General features: G+C 40.8%; 2 protein-coding genes across 4 annotated transcripts in view; one reads left to right on the forward strand and one right to left on the reverse strand.

Annotated features, from left to right (window-relative positions):
• RAD54B (RAD54 homolog B) overlaps window positions 1-557 on the reverse strand; it is a 62,551-nt gene extending 61,994 nt beyond the window's left edge. Inside the window, exon 1 of the mRNA XM_052703273.1 lies at window positions 486-557. The gene's annotated coding sequence lies outside the window, so the exon portion shown is untranslated. The remainder of the gene's footprint in view (window positions 1-485) is intronic.
• Window positions 25-16,933, forward strand: LOC128090736 (RING finger protein 151-like). 3 transcript variants are annotated; one of them, XM_052703278.1, is made up of 8 exons: window positions 25-138; window positions 3,185-3,284; window positions 5,569-5,682; window positions 6,587-6,812; window positions 8,066-8,205; window positions 9,487-9,649; window positions 11,156-11,276; window positions 12,225-16,933. In XM_052703278.1, exons 4-8 carry the CDS (start codon window positions 6,607-6,609, stop codon window positions 12,459-12,461), a joined length of 867 nt encoding a protein of 288 aa, XP_052559238.1. In that variant the 5' UTR covers window positions 25-138; window positions 3,185-3,284; window positions 5,569-5,682; window positions 6,587-6,606; the 3' UTR covers window positions 12,462-16,933. The 3 variants fall into 3 exon arrangements, with proteins under 3 accessions (XP_052559238.1, XP_052559236.1, XP_052559237.1); XM_052703276.1 differs by lacking the exon at window positions 25-138 and adding an exon at window positions 171-393; XM_052703277.1 differs by lacking the exon at window positions 25-138 and adding an exon at window positions 540-645.
• Window positions 16,934-17,923: the final 990 nt, after the last annotated feature.

The raw sequence follows: 17,923 nt of genomic DNA on the forward strand, positions 1-17,923 counted from the left end.
GCCGGCCGGGAGGCACTGATGTGCGCACGCGTGCTGTGTCCTGTGGGGCCGTTGCGATGTAGCGCCACACACAACATGGCGGAAGAGTTGTGTCGGGTGTCGACGACACGCAGCCGTCAAGCACGAGCGGCTGCAAAAGTAACCTCGCCCTTCTTACGACAGCGGGCTGAGGGGCGGTGGCAGCAGTCCTGAGGCGGCGGCGGGAGGCCTGGGCGGGCTCGGCCCATAAAGCCGTAACGGCCGTTACGCTCGCAGCGGCCGTCCTGTGGCGCAGCTGGAGCGCGCTGCTAAGGGACGGGGCGTTGCGCGGGGATCGGCGGCCGCGTGCGGGCCTGGTGCTGGGAGCACCGTGTCCGTGCTCGGAGGCCCGGAGGAGGCGGCGGGAAGATGCCGGTATGTGGGGGCGGGGCGGGGTTCTCCGATGTGCGTGGGCCGGGGCAGCGCCAGCCGTCTGCAGCCTGCCCGAACCCGGCCCCTTCTCTCACCTGTGCTCTGAATTCGTCGGGTGGCTTGTACTAAGGAGCATAGACCTTGTGTAGCTCGTGGCCTGTCCTGCCCCACTTCCGTGGTCACCGGAGCTTTTCCTGAACCGTTTACATGACGCTCGAGTCCGAGCTGTTCCGTGTGGTCACTCGTCTGCACCGGGTGAGGAAAGGGCTGCGTTAAACGTTAAATGCTCCGTCGATTCAAGGCGGGAACAGGAGGGAAATGAAAGGACGGGGCTTGGCTGAGGCTGCTGCGGAGTGCTGTCAGATACGAGGTTTGGCAGTTCGCTCTTCAAACAGGCTGCTTACCGAGTGTGATAGTGTGGGAATGGAGTGTTGTTTCTGCATTTGATATTAAAAGGGGCAGTTGGTTTGAAGAAGTAGAACATAATGTATTTGTGGTCTGTAACTTACCCTTAGAAATAGTTGATCTAAGAAGTAAAAATACTGTATGTGTTAGCAGCATGTTTTAGACTGAATTGTGTGATTAATTCTTTCTTGCAGAACTGTAATAGATGTTAAATGTTCCAAACAATGTGAGTATAGTGTTAGGGATTAGAAAACATATTGTAGGATTGTTCTGTTAAGATACGAAACTCCCAGCAAAACAAGAACAGATTTAGCAAGCATCAAAGAAGCTCTACACAAGGCCGGACTGTCTCCGTGAAAAGACTGGGACGTGACAGGCAAGCACCAAGATACTCCCCTCTGTCCTCCTGAGCTTGTCTTTGTGGAAGGAAGGACAAACAGATATCCACAAAACGATCAAGTGTGGAATAAGTTAATTAATTACAGATTTACGCTTAGGCAGCAAAGGTTTGGGTTTGTCCGGTGTTTGCATGTTGAGTGAAGCGGCGAGAAGATTGTGAATCTAAAGTACTCAGCCAATGAGGAGCTAGGGGAGAAAGAGATAAGCGTCAGGCAATAGGAAATAAAAGATGTTACACTGTTTTCTGGGTGCTCTCCTGCTTGCAGGAGGCCTGCCATTGCAATTGCGAATAAAATCTGCTTTATCAGAGATACCGTCCTGATAAATTATTTGGATACTTCCAACAGTAGTGGCAGGAGTGAGAGCTTGTGCAGACACTGCTGAACAGATGCGTCTGCTTCTTTGGCCATTAATGCTACCATAAACTGCCTTACAGTTGCACAAGGCATCCTGAAACATGGTTTTTGTATACCAGGATTTAAAAGCACAGTGCGTATTTGTGAAAACAGATGCTGAAGCAGCAGCATGTTAAATGTCACCTCATTACTGGGCCCTGTGTAAGTTATTTGTACTTCCACTCATTCTGGAAGTGTTATACCAGTGGTGCACATCTGTAGTTCTGTCATGATACCACACAGCCCTTCTAACTGCTTTTATTTTGCCGCAGGGAAAGAAAGAATGTTTAATAAAATCAGAAACTACTGTAAAAGAAAAAAAGCATTTCTCTAATGGCATCGCTGTCCTAATTTTATGATGGAGTAGCTTTGATTAGTTCTAGTTATTATATCATTATGTTATTGGGAGCTGTATCCCATCTGTATTTTCCTTGCAGCTGTACTCACAGTCTGAAGGCAGAGCAGACCATAGCTTGAAGCTGGCTTCAGGCTTCATCTGCCTGATGAACAGCGTGGGACAGCAACTCCTGAAGGAATGAATTCATATCTGTGCTGCTTTTGGCTGGGATGGAGTTAATGTTCTTAATAGCAGCTGGTAGGGTACTGTGGTTTGTTTGTGTGGTGAAGACAGTGTTGTTAATACATAGGTGGTTTAGTTGTTGCTGAGCAGCGCTTACACTGCATCAGGGTCTTTTTTGTTTCAGCTTGCAGCAGAGAAGGCTTTGAGGAGAGCTGGTAGTGGCCTTTCAGTATCTAAAGGGGAGCTGTAAAAAAGAAGGGTATAGACTCTTTAGCAAGGTCTGTTGTGGTAGGACATGGGGAAATGGTTTCAAACTAAAAGAGGGAAGATTTAGGTTGGATATAGGAAAAAAGTTTTTTCTTCAATAAGAGTAATGAAGCACTGAAACAGGTTGCCCAGAGATGTGATGGATGTCCTGTCCTTAGAGACATTCAAGGTCAGGCTGGGCCAGGCTCAGAGTACCTGCTGTAGCTGTCGGTGTTCCTGTTCATTCTGACTTTGACTGAATGGCCTTTAAGGGTCCCTTCCAACTTAAACAATTCTATGATTCAGTTTCATGCTGCCTCACCAGCGAGAAGCTGGGGGGTGCACCAGGAGCTGGAAGGGGGCACAGCCAAACTGTTCCCAACTTACCCAAACTGTCCAAAGGGGTATTCCGTGCCCATTGGGTTATGCTCAGCAGGGAGAAGCAAGGGGAGTGTTTGCCAGGGCTGCTGTTGCTCAGGGACTGACAAGCTATCAATATGCTGGTGCTGAGCAATTGTCCTTATGTTGCTTGTATTCCTTGTTTTTTTTTTTCTCTTAGTGTTCTGTTTTTAGGTTTTTTTTCCTCGTTTTATTTTTTCCATATTAATTTGCCTTTATCTAAATCCCCACATATTCTCAGTTTTACCTGTCCCATCATTTTGCTGTGGGGGAAGTAGGCAAGAAGCTGCATGGTGCTTAGCAGCTCACTGGAGTTAAACCCCAGCACTGGGAGAGATTGTTGCATGTCAGAAACTATGAAGAGAAAAAATACATTTGAAACAATGAAAAGAAAATACCATGTAAAAGTTGTTGTTTTTCTGCCTTCCAGATTTGGCACCTACAGATTCCAGGTTTCCTTGGAGACAACGCTGCTGGTAATTGTCAGGTGATGGGAAAAATTCAGGACCAGAGGAAGAAGACAAGGCAAGGTCTGGAAGTGATATTGGAGTGTAAGAAGGTGGTGATGCCAAATGTAGTTTCTAGGAACAAACCAAAAGGAGTGTGACATCTGTGAATTGTAATAGTAGTGGAAGAAGAGGTTTTGAGGTCAAAGAGAAAAGAGAAATTGCTTTAGAGAGAACAGAAATTGAAGGTGGTGGTTTGTTGCGGCGGAAGTACTGACTAAAAACATCTGTACTGCTGTAGTGTGTGCCATGTACATCTGCCTGATCTTCTCCCCAGTGTCTTGAAGATTGAATGTTTGGGGATCAGCAGCGTGAGCAAGCTGTAGCTTACAGCATCCATAATTGCAGTAGAAAAGAATCTGTAGAGTTACAGAATTACATGGAGTTCCCAGAACATATCTTGTACCTCTGTGAAAGTTTTCGAAAAGCTGAATCTCCTGACATCAACAAGCTAAATCAAAATGTGAGCCTCACAATTCAAATCACAGAACATATATGTTCCATTTAACAGTCCTCTGGTGTAAGCATACTGTATGTTTCAATGCTTTCATCAGTATTGGGAGCTAGTACTTGGCTTCACATTCTGTTACTATTAGCATTGTTCTCCTGTTCCTAACTTCCCCCTGTTCCCTTCTGTCCTCACAGTGACAGCTTTGTGCAAACATAGTGCTTGTTTTGTTTACCCTGAACTGGCACAGCCCTGAATTTCCTGTTTCTGCAGAAGAGCTCTGAAAGCATGCAGGGAAACAACAGTATGAAGAGAACTGTTTATCATCTTCCTAATACAGTATTTTCTTGAGCACACTTTTCTAAAACATAAAACATCCATGCTGTGACCAAAGGATTGGCATATCAATGATGCCTACAGGTTTCAGTTGTATGTATCGTGGATAGCAACGTAGCCAGAGAAGCACAGAGCTGAGTGCATTCTGAAAATCTGCTTGGGATCTTGTCAGGGATCTGTGGATTTCACTGTGTGCTGCTGTGGCTGTGCTGTAAGCATGCCAGTAGAAAGAAAACACAGTGTGAGAACTGTAGCAGGTGATGTGTTTCATGTTTGGTAATATACATGTTTACTTGTGCTATGCTCACTGCAGGTTTTATTAGCTTTAATCTTAGTAAGCACCCTGTTAACACAAGTAGATAGTATGTTTTGCTACTCAGATATGAAAGATGTTCCAAATTCCAGATTTATGATGTATTAATTAAAAAGAATTGCAAAGCTGTTTTGTTTTTGTGTTTGTTTTGTTTTTTTAATCAGAGAATAGAATACTAGAATTGCTCAGGTTGGAAAAGACCTCAAAGATCAAGTCCAACCACAACCTAACCATACTACCCTAACACTAAGTTACAACAGTTGTTTTATAAAATAAACACCCACATGCACACACACACACACCACGAAATCTATTAAAATTGCACAGATGACATCTATACTTCTTTCCCCACAATAAGGTCAGTGCCTTGGAAAGACTTCTCTCATCCTTACACTTGATCAGTGCTTGCAGAAAGGTCCGGTCCCACATTCGCTGGTCAGCCACATATTTTATTTTGCTTTCTAGCAACTTAGATGAGTTAATTTGAGCTGATACTGCTCAGAAACACTGCCTTTATTATTATGGTCATGGAGATTTTTTTTCCTTCAAAGCAAAATATGACTCTAGAGATCTGTGGTGTTCTTCAATAGGTCTAATTCCAGTTGAGAGCAGTGTAGATGAATAAATCGGAACTGCCTAGCTAACACATTCTCTTTGAATCTTCTATTACAATAACTAGATGTAGTCCCTTGGGATTTAAGTGATGACTTCATTTGTAATTTTTTAAGTGAGCAACCTTAGTTATATTGTGTATCAGAACAATGTTTTTAATCAGTTCTGTGAACTTGACTGTGATGCTTCTGTTTTGAAAATGAGCTGTATGTCCTGCCTGGATGGAGCTGGGTTAAATAAAGTTTCAAAACTGTAAAGAATATTATTCTACCAGATTTCAACTGTTTATTTCAATATAACTGAATTCTGTTAACTGCAATCCTACGAATGAGTCTGTAAGGGTTTGAGATGAAATGCTGGCTGGGTGTTTGTGTTTGCAGTATGTATCAGCATCAGTAATAACTGAAAGACTGATTTTTGTGTGTGTGGTGTTTTTTATTGTTTTTTTTTTTTCCTGGTCTAATCAGATCTCTTGTGTTGAATTGTAGGCTTTGGAAGCTGTTAGGGCAGCATTCCATTCAACATCTGGCTGATTAAACATAAGACTCATTAACTTAGGAAGCACAACTGAGCCTTTTTCTTCCCAATTTTTCTCATAGGCATAATAAAGCAGTGAAGAGAAACTGAAGGAAGTATTGTATATCTTGCTGATGAGAAAACTGATTCTGCAGTAATTGGGCAAACTAAATATATACGTAGCAAAATCTAAAAAGGTAGGATATTCTCATTTATTGTTTTATTTAAAAACCTGATAGCTAATTAAAAACTGTTCTGAGTTTACAAAAGTAATTTTGTATGTTAGGGAAGAAGGCAAAATCTGACACTTTCTCCTAAGTGAGTTCTGTAGAGTTTTAGCAGATTCTAATAGGCTTCTCTTGGAAGGATTTTGGTGAAGATGGATTGCTTCTTAGTTCTTCTTCACAAAACTTTTAAGCCGTTTTAAAAGGAACCGTGTTTCATAAAATAAATCCAGTAGGAGAGAATAATAATAGCTTTCCATGATTTCAGGGCTAGCTGAAGTCTTGGCTTTTTCTTCCTGAATATTAATCATTCCTCTAGACATATGGAGATTTTGTGCTGTTCTCCTTGTAATGAGAGTCTACAACTATTAGAGAACCTTCATCTTCCTTTTTTCTTCAGTAAGAAAGCAACACGTTAAGTCATGTGCAGTTCAAAATGCCCAGTGTGCTGGCTGATAGTACCACGGCTGTGGCTTGTAGGGTCACCGTTCTGTAAGTTTGTTAGGCATCATATAGAAGGCCTATATTATATAGATGGAATGCAAACACTTTTGAACTTCTTTAATATTTCTGCTTCAGATAGAATTTGAGTAAACAGGAGCTTTGTGTTGCATGGTGGCTCCTAGAAGTGTGTTTTATAACAGAGTTTGGGATGCATCCACTGAAGTCTTTGCTTTCAGGCTTCAGGCATCCTTGATATAAAATGAGGATGCTGACGTCCAGCACTACAGTCCTCCAGTTCTCAATTAAACCTTGAAGTCTGTAGCGTATTCTCACCAGCTCTGTATTTGCTTTAAGATCTCTGTATTTCTAGAATTGCATCCAGGCTGTTGTGTAGTAGATTCTGAACAGACTGCTTTATTCTCTTTGTTAACAGCTTGGAAGTGCTTGGAAAGCATGGGTTACGATATTGAACGTTTTGTTGGCTACGTTAATGAAGGGCTCCTGTGCTCCATCTGCCGTGATGTGTTGGAAGATCCACTACAGGCTCCTTGTGAACATGCTTTCTGTACTGCTTGTATACATGGCTGGCTTGTTCATCACAGTAACTGCCCCGAAGACAGACAAGTGATTGATGTCTCTGTGCTAAGACCTCTATACAGGTATGCAGTAGTCTCATTGTATGTTGGAATTGTATGAATTTAGGATTTTTCAATTTTTCTTGCATAGATTCATCTCTTTTCACCTACTGTGACTCAAAGTTGTCTTGACCCAACATATCTGTGGTAGAAAGTGATCACTTCCTTGAAGCCATTAGCATTTTCTATTTGTTATAACCACCTTTTGAGATACTGAGATTTCTAAACGAAGAGAACACTGATTTTTGTTCTCCACCTTTGCATATCTTGAGTGCAAGTTCTAGACACCTGTCTGGATATTATTCTGAACATCTACAGCAGCAAAATTTTCCCAAACAGTTTTAGAGAAAGCAGGCTACACAGTACCCTAAAATATTTTCAATTTCCATTATGTCTCCCAGGTTCTTCATAGAATCATAGAACGGCTTGGGTTGAAAAGGACCACAATGATCATCCAGTTTCAACCCCCTGCTATGTGCAGGGTTGCCAGCCACCAGACCAGGCTGCCCAGAGCCACATCCAGCCTGGCCTTGAATGCCTCCAGGGATGGGGCATCCACAGCCTCCTTGGGCAACCTGTTCCAGTGTGTCACCACCCTCTGTGTGAAAAACTTCCTCCTAATATCTAACCTAAACCTCCTCTGTTTCAGTTCAAAACTATTCCCCCTTGTTCTATCACTATCCACTCTCGTAAACAGTCACAGTAAACAGTTCTCAGGATTAGCAGTCACTAAGCACTGTATATCTATTATTTTTCTTTTTACTCTTATAATTGTTTATTGCCAGTAGTCAGAGTTTTATCCCTTGACACTGCTTGGTGTGTAACTCCTGAATTGTCTGTCTTACACAGATTAAGTATGGTTGTGTTTAAAATCTGCAGCCACAGGCATTGGTTTTAACTCCTTTAGTGCTGAGAGTATTGAGAGGTTAGCTGTATGGAAAGCTGAGGTATACCATAGGCAGTGGCAATGAAGGAGTAGCCAAAGTATTTGGGAATACAGCTAAGCTAGTGAAAAGAGTTGAAAATAGTCAAAAATAACTAATTTGTTTGCACATTTAATTTTGGCAACTGAATTTCTCATTTAATATTGTTTCTTTTGTTAGCTTGTTCATTTCCAAAATTGTCACTTGAATGCTTAAAATATATATATATGGAAACTGATTGTTCGTAAGTTTTCCTGATTACAATTTGAATCTTAATTTGTCTTCACGCAGCAGAAAATTAATATTTTTTCAATAATTTTCTGTCTTAAGAATAATTTTTTTTTGTATGCGTAGGTATATGAAAAATGATCTAAATCGTCTTCAACTCCATTGCAAAAACAGGGAGTGTGGCTGTGAAATGGTTTGCTCCCTCGAGTCTATAGACCGGCATGAGAGGGAGTGTGAATACAGTCAGATACCCTGCTCCAATGCTGGTGAGTAACAGTCAACGAAGCTCATCTGTTCTGTTCAGCAGATGTGTTTTCCATCTTCCGGTCAACAGAATGGCAGTGGTGGCCATTCATTTTTAAACCGAAATCCAAGTGTTTATTGAGATCTACTTTTTGCAGCAGACTTTTGTGAAGAGAACTCGTTACCCATTTATGGCAATCGTGGCCATTAGCAACAAATTCTTATCCAAGAATTAACAGAATGAAGGAGAGCAGTGAATCTCAAAGTTCTGAAGATTGAGCAGCACGTTTGTGTAGCTTTCTGTCAGTTTGTCAGATTGCCTTTCAGTGGCAGCGGTTCATTCAAATGTGACGTTTGACTTCTGTCACACTGATTTGAACAGCTGGTTTTCCTGCTGCATCTGCAGCCATGCACCATCTCTTGACTTTAACAGAGAAGTATCCTGGGAATGGGATTTTTAACTAAATCTTTAGTGGAGTTGAGCTGTTTGTGTTAAGGTCTCTGAAGCAAACCTGTGCTTCCTGAGGAAGAAACATACTTTTAAAAATAAATGTACTGTTAACATTTCTCAGCTGATTTGATTCAAAGTGTGATGTGTTTCTGGAAAAACTTAAATTTCTGATTAAAGAGGTTAAGAGCATAGTTGAGTCTGCCGCTGTAATTTATTGGGAGGATTTTGAGGTGCTAGAGTTGCTCCAGGAGAAGTTAGAAGCCTATTTGAAGTCTCAGCAGTGACTGTTGCAAACGCACTTTTCGCTTTCTACAGAAACAGTAGTGTTTAATGAGCTGCTGCATCTTGTCTCTGTTGTGTGGTACCAATGTGTGAACACATGTAAACCTCTCATGGTCTATTGGATAGACATAAGACTGACCAGTGATCAGGAAAACAGTCTCACCACTGTTGTACAATCTGTCCTTGGACTCTTTTTTTCTAAATGTGACACCTTATTTATTTATACATTTACATTCTTCATCCATCCCGTTCATTACAAGCTGCTAGTCTTGTCCTGCTATCAGAGTTGTCATTACTGAAGTCGCTTTAATGACAGACCAATGGCAGAAATCTTTACAAAAGAATACTCCTTAATTAAAAGTAAATGTTTTAATTAGTCTATATTATGTGTGTTATAACTATTGTACTTTATGCTCTAAAGAATATGCTTTTTCCCACATTTCAGCAGATTGACAGTTGCTTATCTCATGATATTACAACTTCATTACTCACTTAAATGGTTATGTTGGAACTAATGAAAATGCTTCTGTTAGTTGTAAGTGGTTGGCTTATCTTCTTGTTCCCTGTTCAGGCTGCACAGTTCAGATTGAGCGACGTAACCTTGATGGCCACTTGGCGGTGTGTGAATATCGGAGCCGAGAGTGCCCCAATGGTTGTGGGTACACCATCCTCAGTGCAGAAGACACACAGCATAATTGTGTAGCGGAGCTGAGAACTGAGCTAGAACTACTTCGGTACATATCTTCTGTTTCTTTGATGTTTGTGTTTGTCTGGGCCTAAAATCACTGCATGAAGCACTTCACGTTACTAGCACTGGGTTCTGGTATGTGTTAAATAGTCCTTTAATTGATTAATACTAGAGGCACAGGGTATTGTTTGTCTGTGCAGGCTTAAATTCTACTATTTTGATTGTTTTTTTTCTGTTACTTATTTGTCCAAGTTATTACAAATCCTGATTGGTTACAGCTGAACAAAAGTGAGCTGGCTGTATAAACTGGCAAAATACCTGCCAAGAACTGGCCAGAAGTTGGCAATTTCCTTTTTCCGTTGGTGTGATATAGATCCAAATCCACACTGTTTAATTATTTCTCTTCGATTTCTGCAAATCGTCCTGAAGATAAAAATGTTTTGATTATTTTGTTAGATACAGACCAGTAGATTTATGTAAATGGGAGGGGAGTCAACTCTTTGCAGTGGCAGGTAATAGCAGGACAAAGGGAAATGGCCTTAAGTTGAAGAAGGGAAGCTTTAGGTTGGATGTCAGGGAGAAGCTCTTTACTGTGAGAGTGCTGAGGTGCTGGAACAGGCTGCCCAGAGAGGTTGTGGATGCCCCGTCCCTGGAGGTGTTCAAGCCAGGTTGGATGGGGCCCTGGGCAGCCTGGTCTAGTATTAAATGTGAAAGTTAGTGGCCCTGCATGTGGCAGGGGGATTGCAGATTCATGATCCTTGAGGTCCTTTCTAATTTGGTCCATTCTATTATTTAACTTCATAGAATCTTATTTATAATTTCAATTAAAACCATGGCATAACAGTTGGTCAATATGAATCTTCTTAGCAGCATTCTCTTATTTCCTCTTATATGTTTCTGTAGCTTTTCCTTTCCATGATATTCCATCTGGAATATCTTTGTTTCTTTTCTTGTTGGATGTTTTTTTTTCCTTTGTGTTTCCTTCCTATTTTTAATCTTTTAACTCTGGAAATCTTGTGCTCCTGAACGTTGTTGTGCAGTCTGGCTCAGATCCATTTTAAAGTCATTGAGATGTGAGGAATTGAGGTACCTGGTTACTGAACTCAAAAGGTTAATGTAGTAACAGTGAATTTTTGGCAGTTGATGTGTATGTGATCAGACTATGACAGATACTGCTGTCATTTATTGTCTTCTTTAAAATGACATGGTGACATGGTTAGCAATACAGTAGTATTTACATTTCTTTTTTTATCTTGACTACATAAGCTCAGAAATAAGTATATACTACAGACAGTAAATTATTTAAAGTCATAAATATCTGATCTCTAACTCAGAATTACTTCACGAATGTGATACGTTTGTCCCCTATAACACTGTATGATAAGCACCAAGAATGTGTCACTGAAGGCAATTTATGGATGGTAGTATCATGTCTCCAGAGAGATGTCCTGTACAGATCAGGCTGGCTGGCTGCAAAAAGTTTTTGTGGAATTTGAAATATTTTTGTTTCACCTGTGTTAACAAGGCTTAAAAAGGAGAAATGCGTTTTTAGGTCAGAAATGATCTGCAGAGTGGAGGAAGCAAAACATGAGATGGAGTCGAGATTAGATTCACAAAGAAGACATATGGTCCAAAAAGAGAGTGTTCTGCAAAATGAAATCGAGGAGCTCAAGGTGAGGATGATCTTTTGCTTCCCCAGCCCCTTATAGCAGTGTAGCAATTAGCTCTTCCCAGAAAGTCTTCTCTTTTGTACATACAGGGCCTCAGATAGAGGCGAGTTTTATGAAATATAAACACCAAAATATGCCAGCACAGCCCTTTGCCTGGGCTAATCAGCTCTGTTAGGAAGCAGACTCACTGTTGGTTTTATGCAGTTTATCTGCTTCAAATTAATTTGGAGCTAACCTGAATATCGCTGTACAAGCTCTGCATTGTTTGATGCACACATAACCTGTCAGCAGTTAATTTCTAGAGTCTGAAACTAGGGCATACGTCACAAATCAAATGTGATTAAATAGCCAGCCCCTTTTTTAGTGCTTTTCAAAGTGTCTTAATCCAGTGCTGACACAGAGCCCTACTACAGACAATGGTGTTTATGCTGTACTTCTGATCAAAAGGTTGGAAAGCTCCAGTGTAAATCAAATAAAATAAGCAGGAGGGCTGTGTTGTCTTTTGATACATCCGATCTTATCTTATATCATGGAGTCATGATTATTAAAGCCCAAAAGAATGGAAATGCTGTAGAGGTTTTCATTTTCAAGAATTTAAAAATAAAATGAAGTAAGAATGTATCTGAACGTAACCAAAATGTTACTTTGTTGGGGCCTTGACTTACCAAGTTTAAGCAGCAACCAGGTAAATCCACGCACAGTTGTGGATATTTCATATTTTTGCACTTGGAGGAAAACTTTGGGAATTTTTGAGAAAAGACCCTTCTTAGATGCAGGTCGGTGCTGGGTTGTGTCTTAAATTGTTTACGTTTCTTCTGCTCACAAAAGCAGTCGCCGATTTCAGTGTTGTCAGTTTATAATCCATTCCCTTATGTGCACGAGCTGCTCAGCACTGTTACACCATCGTCAGAGAAGTTCGTGCATTGCAGTAAACCGATACCTGCGTTTCAGAGTCAGATGTCGCGAGTGATGTCAGATGTGCGTTCCCTCATGGCCGCAGAGAGGCAGCATCGACAAGAACTGGAGCAAGCAGAGCTGGAGAAACGGGAACTGATGGAGCTGCTGAGGGGGCTGCAGAAGGACTGCCGGTTAAGCACTGCAGAGGGAAGCAGGAAGACAACAAACTTCCGCCCCCTGACGCGACTAGAGAGCGCAAAACGAAAGCCTAGGGAAGTTACAGTTATCTAAACACAAGTAAGCTCAAAAAGCATTTTCTTCTAGTTTCTGTGACCATCTGGCAAACTTTTCTACTCTCCGTGAGTGGTAAATTATTTCTGGTACGCTCACTGTCTTGGTAAAAACTTTCTTTCCTCTTGGGCCATAGAAACAAACGGGAGAGTTTTTTCTTATGGGATATGGAGCATTAAACCCAGTGTAAGGACTTTTTCAGCTATATGTTATCATAAAGAAAGGGGAAATTCATTGTTTTGTGTCTCTTCAGTGTGTCATTTATAGAGTTATTTCAAGCCTGAAGATCAGAACTAGTCAAATACTTAAAGATTTTTCCCTTTCCGATCCATTATTGTCCAAGTCTAGTTTATGCATGGACTTGAAAAAGAAAGAAAATGGGATTATTGGTAATGACATTTGAGATCTACTTAATTTGGGGAGAGTCAGTAATGCAAGTTAATGGATTGTTTTGTTGTTTTTTGTATAGTCTGTGGGAGGTATATGAGGTATATTTCAAAGGTGAAAAGAAAGCACTTTAAATTCTAATTCTACCACTGTGTAAGAGCTTCGAGTAAGGATGACTTAACCTCAGAGCTTCTCTGACTTCCCAATCTTGAGAGAAACACACTTAGGAGATATGTACCAAAGCCCAAGGTAACAGCATCCCCTAAAAACTTCTGTATAGACCTCTGTGTAACTTGGGGTTTGTGGGGAAAAGGCCTTGCATTTTATGTAACTATTTGGAGATTTTTTATGTGAAAGCATCAGATTTCTACCAGGTCCTTTAAGCCTAAGCTCAGTCCCTTAAGTACTCTTAAAGAGATACATACGTACTTTGAGTTTCTGATTTTCTTTTGGTAGATTTAAGGCTACTTGTACATTAATGTCACAACAGAGGGCTATTTGCACAGTGGCTACTTGGAATGTTTTTATTAGGGCCCAAGTCTACAGCTGTGTAAGAGCTAGGACTTTACAACAGGGATACAAATACTGAATGAAGGGGGCATATGCCTGTAAAGGCTGTGATATTCATGGGAAAGAAATCTGTACAGTTTGAAGACTCATCCCTATACTTCTCACAAAGCCTGTTTGTGTTGATTTCAGTGCTATAACTAAGCCATATTCTGTCTCCTGGTGCAGCTCTTCAGTGGAATAATTAGGAAAGAACGTGGCCTCCTGCTTACTGAGTACTTTAAATCATTTTTCAGGAAAGCTGAGTGCAGACACAGCAGTCTTCATAACTTTCCTCTCTAGAAAACATACATTTCTGTGTCTAATTTCCTGTCCCTCAGATCAACACTTTTATGGCTAAAAACATAACCAAAGAGAGAGATTGCAACCTTCTTTAGCACATACATTACATGAGAAGGACTTGTGGTCAGTTTTCTTAATTTTGGGCAGTAATAAATCCTTCTAACTTGCTTTTCCTTCAGTACAGCTGAAACAACTGCACACATCTTCCGTTTTTGTGCATTTAAAACCAACAAGTAATTCTCCTGTAAAGGGTTTCTTTTGTTTTGCAGCTATGACCAAATGTTTATTTGGTTCTCAGTTTACTCTTTATATATCCTAGGTTGAACTACAGTCATTGACAGTATCTAAGTCATTGTTAGCAGTCTCTTCCAGCTCATAGCACCTCTCTCAAGCAGCCATATTGAACAAAGGGAAGCAGTAGTTATAATTTGGGAAAATTCACACCAAACATCCAGTGGTCGATTCCCATATCAGTGTGCATATCAGAGCTGTAAATAGAAACTAAGAATGCTTTTATTACCTCGTGTTCTAGGTAAGGAAGCTTTTAGTATCTGTTTTTTTTTCTTTGGTGCCTGTTCACACTAACATTCACACTAATTTTGAAGCTTCTAAGCAACGTCAGATTTCATGCTGTTAGGATCAGTATATTTGCAGGATGTGATTTTCTGTGTTCTGTAGTTGTGTGGTTGTGTGATGTGGCTTCAACTATCTTGCTTAATGTGAAAGAAGAAAATTCCTTCTAAATCCTGCGGAACTCAGATGAGCTGGATCATCCTTCCTGGTTTGGAGTGCAGTGATAATATCTTCCATTCTGAACAGGGGAAAAAAAAAACCAAGGAACTAGCTCTGTGCTTTTCTCTTAATGAGATCTCTGTGTTTGTTCTAAGAATTTCACCCACTGATTTTATCACTGAATTCCTTCTAGTATAGGAGAAAGGGTTTATTTAATATTTGCTTAGCAGTTGGGCTACTGTTTGTCCCCTAAGTTACATACGTGGATTTGTGTGAGAAAACGCATCTTAGGAGGTAAAGGCTGACTTTCTGCTGCACAATCTATGGAGCTTCTATTTGCCAGCTCTGGGGGGTCTGAACTTCCAGTGTTAAAATAGGGCAGTGCTTTGAGCCCACTTGCTGCTGGAATGACCTGTCAGCTTGGGTCTCCTTGAGCTGAAAGAAAGCATGTAGGTATTTTAAATGGGGTTATACCAGCTGATAGCATTGGTTCCTTCCAGATATTTAAGGCTGATCCTGCTCCTCAATGATGGTAACTTGTCTGCACTTCAGATGTTCCTCTACTAGGGAACCACACGCAGTCCATGTTGAACATGGTCATCGTTTTACCTGTTCCTTAAAATTAACTAGTCTGAAATGAAACAGCCTGTTATAATAATATCCAGTTTTACCTTTTCCAGCCTCATGTGTTACGCAGCTGATAGTAGCAGCTAGCAGAAGCAAGGAATTTTTTATTCTTTCTTTCAATTCTTATAAAAGGGTTAAGTAAGGGTCCAAATATTGTAGTAGATATTGTAAGTGAAGGTGCTCACTTAGAAGTGCTTCTTGTGACTGGGAACAAGGGTGTTAAATATTCTCATAGTACATCACAACACAACAAATTCCATTTCCTCACAGTTGGAACTGTGCTGAGAGCACATTGAACAGTTACTCGAGTGGACCAGTAGCCATGCAAGCAGCTGTACTTAGCAGCTACAACAGAGAGCAAAGGCTGGGGGGGAGAGAGGCTGGAAAGAAGGAACTGCAGACTTCTTTGTGTCTGCAGAAGCTCAGCCTGAGAGCAGTTATGTGACAACAGCAGCCTCTGCAGCAGCTGGCTTACCAGCAAGGAATGCTGCCTTGGGGCATCACAATTACTGTACCTTACAATTAAAGGGAGATTAAGTCTGTGTTTTCAGCTAAATGCAATAGTACCAAACCTGCAAGAATCTCAGACAAAATTCAGAGAGAGCAAGTTAGTAAGTGAGATTACAAGGAGCAAATCCTTATCCTACATTAAATTGGGTATAAATAGGAGTGGGGATGTATTAAAGAGATTAAACCTTTAAAGTGAATGGAAATGTTTGGCTTTGAAAGAAAGGTCAACATTTACCTATTTATTCTGAAGACTTGCAAGATACCAGTTAAAAGTATTTTGAAATTAGTTCCCTTAAACTGACTTCTCCACTTGAGCTGTCAAATTCAAGCCTAAATATTGCTTCCTCTGTTTCCTTCATGGTTAAAGCTACGTTCTCATTCTCCTGCATTCCTCTTAAAGCAAAGCTCGTCAGAGGTCTCAGTCAGAGTTGAACCACTGCTCCCAGGATCACTTCACTTTACTTGGAAATAGTTGGGAGTGCTTCTGTTAAGTTTAGCTGACTTATGATGGAGAACCATGCATCTGAGTCAGATACAGGAGTTGCAGAGCAGAATTCTGCTGGCCTTACCCATAAAGATGGCAGGTTTTAGTACAACTCTAGTGCTGGATTAACAGTCCTTTATAAAGGAGGTTTGCTTAACGCTACAGAATCACAGAATGGCCGAAGGTTAGCGCAGACCTCTGGAGGCCATCTGATCTACATCCCTGTTCAAGCATGGGACACCCAGAGCAGGGTGCCCAGGGCCACATCTGCAAATGCAGGAGTCTCTTGTCAGGGCAAGAGGGAATGGAATTACACATGCAAACAAAATACCAAATACAGTGGAGAATTTTGACTGGATGAGGTGTTTAAATCTGAAATGCTTTTAAGCATTGGGTGCTTTTTAGAAGTTCAGTGTGTTAATAGACCTCAGTTCCTACAGTATATAGAATCAACAGTCTCACAAATTACATTTTCCATACATTGCCCTCTTGGATGTTTCTGGTATGGTGCTTTTCTACAGCTGTCTTACTTAAAAGTGCTGGGTAGTATTTAAAAGGGGCAGTGCTGGCCTTTCCTTTCTTGTGTACTGCTCACAGGACGAAGTACGGTAGGTCAGGGAGATTTAACCACAGATGGATGCCTTTATAAAGACCTACAACTCTATGCAACTTTATATATTAACAAATAAACACTGAATTGTCTTCCAGCATTATGGTTCACTGCCAGCCTAGTTACATTTTCTACCTTTATAAATACAAGGATAAAACAGTGCTTAACAGACCTTAATCTCTAGTCTGTATAAAAAATCAGTATTTGTATCACTTTGAAGTACAGTTTGTATAAAAGTTGAACTAATAAAGGGTTATACCATAATTAATGCAACTTTTGTTCATTTCTTTCTGTTACAGAAGTTGGAGTATCTGCTTGATCAGATGAAATAGGGTACTGCAGCCATGCTGCATGCGCAGCACAGGCAGTCACAAAGAATCTATGAGACAGAGTCAGTGTGTTAGAACTGTTAAGACTATGTCTACCAGTAGCACAACATTTTGCCAAACAGGGAATACACAGCAATAAACAAAGTAAGCATTTGCTCAAACAGTAGAACCCTTCCCATGGATTTTTCTCCAGCCTTAACTCGGTTTCTGAATAGTGCAGCCCTTACGAAAGAGAGAAGAGCTAGCAACTGGACTAAAGAATGTAACAGTCCAGTTCTGCAAAGGACAGCATGGTAACAAACTGGCATACAGGGAAAAATGAATTCACCATCCATCAAGTAAAGAATCTCAGCCTTAATGCAAGTTTTTTGTACTTGCTGCAAGAACCCATTTGGGCTATGGTCAGGAAACATGAAAACTCAAAAGCTGTAAGCTAGGAATGTATGTATGTATGTATGCTAGATATATTGGTCTGGTGGTTGGTGATCTTGCACACAGCAGCGGGGTTGAAACTGGATGGTCATTGTGGGCCTTTTCAACCCAGGCCATTCTATGACTCATTCAATGATTTGCTTAATTAATAGCAGTCAGGATAGAGGGCACTCCAGTGCATGATTTAGTTTCATACAGTACTCTGCATTATCCCAAGCATGTTCTGTTACCTGATGGGAGTTACCCAGCAGGAAAAAGGCTGCAAACTTGCATATGACAACTGCAGATGGTAGTTGCTCATATCTCGCCGACAACACTCTTATCTGCCTAGGCACAGCCATGTTTCAGGCAGTACAGAAATAATAATAATAAAGGTGGTGTAGCTGCTGAAGATTTTGGAAACTTGTCTCACCCTTATCCTGTAATATATGCATTTGACTGTGCCTCACGAGTCCATTGACTAAAGCAAGGCAATTCTTCCAAATTTCAGCTGGCAGAACAG

This window comes from Tympanuchus pallidicinctus, unplaced genomic scaffold (assembly GCF_026119805.1).
Source record: "Tympanuchus pallidicinctus isolate F22 unplaced genomic scaffold, pur_lepc_1.0 scaffold5, whole genome shotgun sequence".
Lineage (NCBI taxonomy): Eukaryota > Metazoa > Chordata > Aves > Galliformes > Phasianidae > Tympanuchus > Tympanuchus pallidicinctus.